The sequence below is a fragment of the Penaeus vannamei genome, chromosome 32 (assembly GCF_042767895.1).
Source record: "Penaeus vannamei isolate JL-2024 chromosome 32, ASM4276789v1, whole genome shotgun sequence".
Lineage (NCBI taxonomy): Eukaryota > Metazoa > Arthropoda > Malacostraca > Decapoda > Penaeidae > Penaeus > Penaeus vannamei.
The window spans coordinates 25,786,545-25,796,544 of record NC_091580.1 but is presented as its reverse complement, the minus strand read 5'-3'; the positions used below and the strand labels follow the sequence as shown (position 1 = coordinate 25,796,544).

The 10,000-nt window shown below is 46.4% G+C and overlaps 1 protein-coding gene across 17 annotated transcripts in view; it reads right to left on the bottom strand.

The window, feature by feature from the left end:
* Nucleotides 1–10,000, bottom strand: part of Pka-C1 (Protein kinase, cAMP-dependent, catalytic subunit 1) — an 865,648-nt gene that overhangs the window by 18,802 nt on the left and 836,846 nt on the right. For all 17 annotated transcript variants that reach the window (XM_070144823.1, XM_070144822.1, XM_070144825.1 and 14 more), the window contains 2 exons: nt 7,855–7,983; nt 1,703–1,801 (listed from right to left, as the gene is read on the bottom strand). In XM_070144823.1, the coding sequence (XP_070000924.1) occupies nt 1,703–1,801; nt 7,855–7,983 (228 nt within the window). The remainder of the gene's footprint in view (nt 1–1,702; nt 1,802–7,854; nt 7,984–10,000) is intronic.

The window sequence follows — 10,000 nt, the reverse complement described above, 5'->3', positions numbered from 1 at the left end:
CGAGGCGAGGGCGTGAGGGGGAAGGGGCGTGAGGGGGAGAGGGACGTGAGGGGGAAGGGGCGTGAGGGGGAAGGAGAGGAAGGGGCGGAGGGCGTTGGGGGCGTGAGGGCTGGAGAGAAGGGAGAGGAAGGAGGAATGGAGGGGAAGGATAGGAAGGGCGTAATGGGGATACGTGGGGTGAAAAATAAATATAAACATTAGGAAAATGAAAACAAAAAATAAATATAGGAATGAATGCAGATACAAGGAACGAGAGAGAGTGAGAGAGAGAGAGAGAGAGAGAGAGAGAGAGAGAGTGAGAGAGAGAGAGAGAGAGAGAGAGAGAGAGAGAGAGAGAGAGAGAGAGAGAGAGAGAGAGAGAGAAAATAGAAATCTAATGAGAGAGAGGAATAGATAGATAGACACAGAGATTTAGATAGATGGATAGATAGACAGAGATATAAATAGACAGATGGATAGAGAGAGAGAGGAATCTGTCAATAAACCATAGACACATCACATTAAAAATAGAAATTCACAGTTCGCAGGTGCAAGCTGGCCTCGTGGACTGAAAGGGAAAGCTTTTTTATCTTTAAAATATCAAAATAAAATCTTGTAAAAATAATAATAATAATAATAATCACTAAATTTCGTTTGAGTAAAAAATTTAAATAATAATCTCTTCAAAGTATAAAATGAAAGGTTAATCTAACGTTTTAGATTATTTTTGTTTACATTTATAGTTATATTCTAGAATTCTTATCAACTATGACCTTAAATCTATTAATAGCAAAATCACACAGTTAAAACACCAATAATAAATATTCTCTCTATACATAGGCCTATGTAAAAGAACATAACACGCTACATGTTTTATCTACACTAACAATAACTGTACTTAACAATTAAATAACCTCTCCCACAGTTGGATTACAGCCAAACAATTATACAAATCTAAAAAAACTATGCAAATAAGAAACACATAGTACATCTCCCCATAAATAAGTAAAAAAATCAAAGAAAGATGAAAAAGTTATAAAAAAAAAACAAAGGCGAAGCCACAGGGAAAATCCGCCAATCTTTTTAAAGGAAATGAACTAGATCGTACTGAACAAAAGCCCAAACTTGAGCAGTTAATATCCCAGTAAAAAGAAAAAAAGAATAACTAAATTACAGATGAACTTCCGATAAAGGTCAAGCTCACATATTACTGAGAGCTCAATGGCCTTTTCCTCAGCCGCAGATAGCAACAGTGTACACCTCCTCCTCCTTCCCCTCCCCCTCCCCCTCTCCTAGTCCCTAAACAACAAATAAAATAACTATACTAAACCCATAAATACATAAGATTAATGCAAATAGGCCTACTCTCATAGGCCTACACGAATAAACACGACGTGATAACAAGAAACAAATAATATCATAAAACTGCAGCATGTAAATCTAATCCATAATTGTGAATAATACATTTCTATATTTGCGCCGTATATCTATCTATCTATCTATCTATCTATCTATCTATTACCCATATGTATGTCTCTAGCAAAAAATGATAACATAAATATATGAATTATGGATTATGAGATTCTTAGATAACCAAATCCAGACTGCCTCTAAACCTAAAAAAAAAAAAAATACACACAAAAAACCTCCAACATCTTACTCCTAAAGGCCTTATCATCCTAAGCATCTCAAAAAAACATTCAAAGGAACCAGGATTTCTTACCTTGAAGTGGAATTCAAGGCTGACGAGGAACGGGAAACTGATAGCTTGCAATATTCGCTTCTCGTTGAGCGTGTGTTCCACTTGTTTCAACTTAACCACCTGAGGAGGAAAAAGAAAAGAGAAGAAACGTGTTAGTGCGATACGTTGAAGCTCGGAAAGGTGACGGATACAGGTGAACTTTCTTCCTAAATCGCTGGAAAAGGTGTGTGTGTGTGTGTGTGTGTGTGTGTGTGTGTGTGTGTGTGTGTGTGTGTGTGTGTGTGTGTGTGTGTGTGTGTGTGTGTGTGTGTGTGTGTTTGTGTGTGTGTGTGTGTGTGTGTGTGTGTGTGTGTGTGTGTGTGTGTGTGTGTGTGTGTGTGTGTGTGTGTGTGTGTGTGTGTGTGTGTGTGTGTGTGTGTGTGTGTGTGTGTGTGTGTGTGTGTGTGTGTGTGTGTGTGTGTGTGACTATGAAAATAACAACAGCAGCAATAGACATATCCCGTAGCCTCCAAATATGAATAAGGAAAAACAAAACGACTGGCACCTTGCCTCTGATTACCACACAGAGGGCAAAAAATAAATAAACAAAAGGGTAGTAATGTGTATAACATAGATTCGTTTAAGTGATTTATTATACCATCAACATACACACAGCTGAGGGAGGGAGATGGGAGAAGAGGGGAAAGAAAGGAGAGGAGAGAGAAAGGGGAGAGAGGAGAGGAGGAAAGGGAAAAGAGGAGAAGGGAAATGAGAATAAAGAACGGAATGAAGGAGAGGAGGAAGATTGAGAGAAGTGAGAAAAGATAGACGGACATGGAGAAGCACAGGGAAGAAGATGAGGGGATGGTAGAGGGAAGAAGGGGGAGAAGAAAGGGAAGAAGGGGGAGAAGAAAGGGAAGGAAGGCGAGATGACGGTGCTAGGAAGAGGAGGAAAACCAGGAGGAAGAGCGAAAGAGGAGGAACAGGTGCAAAGGAAGAAAAGGAGAGAGAGATGGTAAGGAGGAAAGAAAAGAGCGGATGGAGGTGGAAGAGAAAAAAAGCGCAAGAAGGAGAGGAAGAAGAAGAGAAAACACATGAAAAATACCGCTAATAAACTGTAAACGAAGGAGAATTCATCATGTACTGAGGCCACACCTTTATATGATGGTCATCAAAGTTGGTATGACTTACTCAATCACACTCAAATCGAAGCAACGACCCTTATTCTTCTCTCTCTCTCTCTCTCTCTCTCTCAATCTCTCTCCCTTCCAGGCATCCCCTAAGTTCAAATTATCAGGAAGAAACATGATAAGCTGTCATGAAAGGAGCGGAATGGGGGAGGGACAGGAGGAGAAAGAAGGCTGGGGTGGGAGGGAGGGGGAGAGAGAGAGGGGAGAGGAGAGAGAGTGAGAGTGAGAGAGAGAGAGGAGAGGAGAGGAGAGGAGAGGAGAGGAGAGGAGAGGAGAGGAGAGGAGAGGAGGAGAGACGAGAGAAGAGAAAAAAGAGACGAAGAAAGAAGAGAAAAAGATTAGGAGAAAGGGAACAACCCAACCGAGAGAAGAGACAAGACGGCCAGAACAAGAGCGAGAGCGAGAGAGGCACCAAGCTATAATACTGCCAAGGCGCAACTTCTTCTAATATGGGACACCCGATCCCCCGCCCACACACAGAGGGGGGGGGGGGTGACGTCGGGTGAGGAGAGAGGGGGAAGGGGGCGTGGGGTGAGGGGTGTGTGGAGGAGGAGGAGAAGAGGGCTCGGTCAACACGCATTCTTCATCACAACCCTTCATCACTTACGGCATCACACGCAGCACCACACTGGCACTGCATGGCGCCTTGTTCAGTATCTATTGTAGGGAACATAACTCCCAAGTTAGATTTCTGTTTGGTTCATGAGTTTGGAAAAGGAAATGGAAGAACATGAGGAAAAAAGGAAATTGCTTGTTTTCTCTCTCTCCCTCTCCCTTTCTCCTTTCCTTCTCCCTCTCCCCTCTCCCATTTCCCCCTCTCCTTTCCCTTTCCCTCTCCCCTTTCCATTCCCTCACCCTCTCCCCTTTTTTCCATTCTTCCTCACCCTCTCCCTTTCCATTCCTCTCTCTCCACCCTCCTCCCCTTTTCCATTCTCTCACCCTCCTTCCCTTTCCCCCATCTCCCTCACCCTCTCCCTTTTCCATTCCCTCTCCCTCTCCCTTTTCCATCCTCCCCCCCCCCTACACACACACACAAACATACACACAACAAAAACAAACCAAACTTCCCCGTATGACAGAGAGGCTGACCACGTAAAGTGACACGTTCCAGAGACTACAATAGAAGTATATTACAATGTAATGTAATTTCCTGCCCTCGGTCTCGCTGCGAAGCCAGATGCGCGCCCGTCTTGCCATACGACACTCGAATTGGTGCTACGGGCTGCGACGGGCGTTTGTTTGGCGCTGCGGGCTTCTGTAAGGGTCATCTGGCTGTCTGTCGTTTGTCCGTCTGTCCGTCTGTCTGTCTTTCTCATTCTCATTTTCATTCTCTTTCTATATCTCTCGTGAGTGAGAGCGAAAGTAAACGAGAGAGAGATGGATCATAGAGTGAATGAGTGAGTGAGTGAGTGGGTGAGTGTGAGTGAATGAGAGTGAGGGTGAGGAAGAGTGAGAGAAAACGGTCGAGAGATGGAATAAGTGACAGTGAGTGTGACTGATTGACTGAATATGAGTGCGCGTGTAAGCGTGCATAAGCGTGCACGACCGCGCGCCGCCCCTCTCCAAACAACCGAACAACCTAACAACCAAATACCTCCAGACTCGTAAACCTTCCCTTAATTCGCACCTACTCCCCCCCCCTCCCCCTTAAAAAAAGTAGAAAAAAATAAAACAGAATCCAAGTCGCTAATGCCTTGAGCGGCCGCGTCTCCCTTTTAATTAGGCGGAACAGCGCACCTGCACCTGCCGCCGCCGCCGTCGATAACAGGGTCGGCGTCCGTCCGTCAACAATCAATGGCCAAGTGACGCCCCTGCTCGATGCTCTTTTGTCTGCGGCTGAAGTGAGGGCGCGCGCGTGAGGAGAGGGCTGAGGGGAGACAAGGAGGAGGAGGAGGAGGAGGAGGAGGAGGAGGAGGAGGAGGAGGAGGAGGAAGAGGAGAAAGAGAGAGAGAGAGAGAGAGAGAGAGAGAGAGAGAGAGAGAGAGAGAGAGAGAAAGAGAAATAGAGAGAGAGAGAGAGAAAGCGAGAGAGAGAGAAAGAGAGAGAGAGAGAGAGAGAGAGAGAGAGAGAGAGAGAGAGAGAGAGAGTATAGAGAGAGAGAGAGAGAGAGAGAGAGAGAGAGAGAGAGAGTGGAATGGGGGAGACAGGGAGAGAGAGAGAGAAAAAGAGAGAGGGACAGAGAGAAAGAGAGAGAGAGAGATAGAAAGAGAGAGAGAGAGAGAGAGAGAGAGAGAGAGAGAGAGAGAGAGAGAGAGAGAGAGAGAGAGAGAGAGAGAGAATGTGGAATGGGGAGACAGGGAGAGAGGAAGAAAAAAGGAGAGGGACAGGAGAAAGAGACGAAAATGAGATAAAAGAAGCGCACAGATATGAAAACAAAAGATACGGAAAGAAAACGAATAGACAGAAAGGCCAAGACAGGAGAAGAGAAGTGAAGAGACCAAACAAACGATGAAGCTCAAACCAAACCAAAAGGAAAGAACAGAAACGATAAAGAATCAACACCACGAGGGACCTCCCCGCCAAAGACCCAACAACCAATCAGCCATCACGGACGGACTCTTAAAACCCAACTTCACATTTCTCTCCTAAGCTATACCTACACATACGGCACAGACTACAGGGTACGAGGCTGTAGGGATCAGGCTACAGACACTGCACGGTACACAGGACACTTAAACGTCAGAGAAGTAGCCCCAACTCTCGCGTACGAAAGGTAAATCCGCCCTGAGACGAGACAACAGCATCTTCAGGAGTCGCGAATGCTGGTCGCCGTTTCCTCAATGGCATTCGAAGGCGCCGGGGTCCCACTGTTTACTTCCTGCCCTCGGGGTTGTGTACTGTCCGGGGCGCGGGGGGGGGCGTTTCGGGGGAGCAGAGGAGAAGACGGCAGACAATGGGCGGATGAATGAATGGATGAAGGAGAGCGGGAGGGAGATGGGGGGAAGAAAAAGGAGGGATGGTGGGAGGAAGGGAGAGGAAAGGAAGGAGGAAGGGAAAAGAAAGGAGGGGGGAGAGAAGAGGAAAGAAGCGAGATGAAAAGAGAGAGAGAGAGAGAGAATGAGAATGAGAATGAAATGGAATCAGAATGAGAGAGAGCGAGAGAGAGAGAGAGAGAGAGAGAGAGAGAGAGAGAGAGAGAGAGAGAGAGAGAGAGAGAGAGAGAGAGAGAGAGAGAGAGAGGGAGAGAGAGAGAGAGAGAGAGAGAGAGAGAGAGAGAGAGAGAGAGAGAGAGAGAGAGAGAGAGAGAGAGAGAGAGAGAGAGAGAGGGCAGAGAGAGAGAGAGGGTGAGAGAGAGAGAATTTGAGAATGAAAGAGAGAGAGAGAGAGAGAGAGAGAGAGAGAGAGAGAGAGAGAGAGAGAGAGAGAGAGAGAGAGAGAGTAGAGACAGAGAGATGAGAGATGGAAGAGAAGAGGAGAGAAATGAGAGGAAAATACGAAAGGAGAGAAGAAAGAGAGGGATAGGAAGGGGGGGGGGGTCTGGCAAAGGGCACGTCCCACGCACCAAGTATTTTCGGAGCAAGTGAACGACAGCAGAAACCCACTAACCCTTCCCTCACCCCTCCCCCCCTTATCCCTGTCCACCTTTTCCCTCCTTACTATCCCTCCCTACCTCCTCTCCCCCTTCCCCTACAGCCACCCTTTTTAACTCCTACTCCTGCCCCCTCCCCCTTCCCCCCTCCTTACCCCTAGCGTTCCCCGCATCCCAAGACAAGACAAAACAACATTACCTGGCGAAGCACCTGTTCTCACCCGCCCCCCTTCCGGCCCCCTCCCCATCCCCCCCTACTCCCTACTGGGCCCTTTCTATTGTTTTTTTTTTCTCTTTTTTCTCTTCCTTATTCTTAGATTAATTTCATTTGCTTGAATACATTCCTTGGCTCGAGCATACGGGCTTGATGTCACACGCAGGCAAGCACAAATGGGCACTCGGTAAGGCCACCAAATAAAGAGCTATTTTTGATCATAATGCTTCATTATATAGCCAGGCGCAGGTGGGATGAAAAGAGGAGAAGAGGAATTGGGATTAGATAGAGAAAAGAAAAAGGGGGGATGGGAGTAAGTGAATGATTGAATAACGACGGGAAAGAGAGACAGAGGGCGAGAGGGGAAGAGAGCATGACCGAAATAAAGATACCTATAAAGATAGACAGAATTAGATATCGACATAGAATGAGAGAGAGAGAGAGAGAGAGAGAGAGAGAGAGAGAGAGAGAGAGAGAGAGAGAGAGAGAGAGAGAGAGAGAGAGAGAGAGAGAGAGAAATAGAAATAGAAAGAGCATGAGAAAGAGAAAGAGACCAAACGCAACGACAAACCAAAGAAACAAAAACCGCGACGCGAACAGACCACCTCCCTCCAGCGCGCCGCCGCCCTTTAACGGCCAACAAAAGGTTCCTAGATGCGAGCCAAGGAAGACGACCCCGTCCCCGAGTTAAGCTGCATGCGGTTACTGTGGCGACGCTCTTCCTGTGGCGACCCGCTCCCACAGCCTGACCACAGCGCTGCGGGGTCACGTGGCCTCTGACGTCACCACACCTGCAAGGCCCGACGGCAGCACGCGCGCGCCTCGGGTTTCTTGGGTGTTGCGGCGGCCGGGTCGCATGGCGGGAATTTGCGCACGGCGGGGGTGTTCGCGCGGGTGTGCGTGTGAAGTGGGGGCGCGATGTTCGAAAAAGCCTTTTCGGACATAGGGCTAGCCTAGATTTGTAAAAAAAACATACATATTGTCATAAAACTATAATCTGAATGATGAATGGTGTATGTACGTGTTTGCATGTGCGTGTGTGTATGATATACATGTGTGTATCCATTAACATACACTAAACTGAAAAAAAGTCTAGCCCTTTTAAATGCAATCACATCAAAACCAACCTATAAACCCCTAACAACAAACAAATCTCCCCTCCCCCTCCCCTCCCCTTCCCCCCGGGATCCCCCAATCCCACCCACCCCAAGATCCAACCCCCCACACCCCCAGTCCCCACCCCCACCCCCCCTCTACTCACCTTCTGTTTGTCGAGTATCTTCATGGCGTAGTACTCCTTGGTGGACTTGTGCTGCACCAGCATCACCCGCCCGAAGGAGCCGGTGCCCAGGGTCTTGATGCGCTCGAAGTCGTCCAAGCACGCCGTGTTCTGAGGGAGAGAAGAGGGAGAACATGAGGAGGGAGAACATGAGGAGGGAGAACATGAGGAAGGAGAACATGAGGAGGGAGAACATGAGGAAGGAGAACATGAGGAGGGAGGTAAAAAAAATATGAGGGACTAAGAAAAGAATATGAGGTGACGAATGAGGGAATGTGAAAAGAAATGAGAGGATTGGGGGGGGGTATGAGGTGACGAATGAGGGAATGAGAAGAGAAATGAGAGGAATGGGGGTGAGAAGAGAAATGAGACGAATGAGGGAATGAGGAAAGAAATGAGACGAATGAGGAATGGGAAAATAAATAAAGAGGGATGGGGGTGAGAATAAATGTGGAGAGGAATCGGGAGTAAGAATAATAATGAGACGAAGAATAAAGGAATGAGACAAATGAGGGGATGGAACGCAGAATGAGAAAATGAGAGAAAAGGGAACAATAAGAAAAAAAATGAAGAAGGAAGGAAGAATTAGAAAATGAGGAGCGAGAAGGAAGAAACATAAAACGAGAAGGACGATAGAGAAAAAAATGAGAGGAAAGAGGCAATGAGAAAAAATGAGAAAAGAGAAGGAAGATCGAGAAAACGAGAGGGAAGGAGGAATAAGGAAAAATATGAGAATTGGAGGATATCAGAAAATTTTGAAGGGAAAAGGAGAAAGGAGAAAGGAGAATATAAAAAAAATGAGAAAAGGAGAAGAGACGGGAGACGGAAGGAAGAAGGGAAGAGTTAATTCAGGTGATTTATTCCTGTAATTGCAAATGATTCCTCCGCGGCGATGGAGGGAGGGAGTGGGGGGGGGGGGTAAAGCGGTCATCATTAGGGAGGCGAAGATGATGAGGACGATTATGAGGAGGAGGAAGATAAGGAGGTGGACGTGCTCGATTGTTAGAATGGGGGGGGGGGGGGCGATAACAGGATGCGAACGTGCGATCCAGAGAGTGATTAATTTTTGAGTGTGTTAATGAGGAGGGTATTGCAGTTTTAATTAATGATGAGGATGGTGAGGGTGGTGGGTGGTTGTGACTAATGAGCGTGAGGATGAGGGATGATGGTGATAAAACAAAAAAATAATAATCCTATGTAAATCCTGCGCCGGTTATATGAATGATACTTTGATGACTAAGAGCACCTCTTGAAATTGCATTTAAAACTCTGCCAAAACTTACAGACACCTCTAAATATATGTACAAGTATTTATACATGCATACATATATACATACATAATGCACACACACACCCATATATATATATATATATATATATATATATATATATATATATATATATATATATATATATATATATATATATTAGGAAGAAGTGTAATGATAAAAAGCACGGCAAGCACCTAGAAAGTGAAATGCAGAGTGTATGCCACTGATACGAATAAGGTCAAGGAGGAGTAAGGTCAACACTATAAATTTCTGTTGCTAGAGATATTGTGCACTCCCCCCCCCCCCCCCCCCCCGCCCAATGCACGAAGTAAAGGTCGCTCCAGTCTCTCGGTTTGCCCTCGGGTGTGATGCGGTAGTTCTGATATGACTGAGTCAAAATTGCACACACACACACACACACACACACACACACACACACACACACACACACACACACACACACACACACACACACACACACACACACACACACACACACAATCACATGCGCGCGCGCGCGCACTCTCTGTCACTTTGTTTCTTGTTTATGCCATTCTCTCTCTACCTGTGTTTGTGCGCCTGTTTGTGCGTCTGTTCGTCTCTCTCTCTCTCTCTCTCTCTCTCTCTCTCTCTCTCTCTCTCTCTCTCTCTCTCTCTCTCTCTCTCTCTCTCTCTCTCTCTCTCTCTCCTTCTTCCTCCCTTTAAAAATGAGGCAATTAATACACACAAAATATTCCCTGAAGGTCTGTAACGGACTATAAGTTCTCGACCTCCCTCTGCGCTAACAAAGGTGCCACGGTGCCAAAATCAGAGCCGCTCGGAGGTGCCAAAACGCCGTGTTGTCATTGTACGGTGCC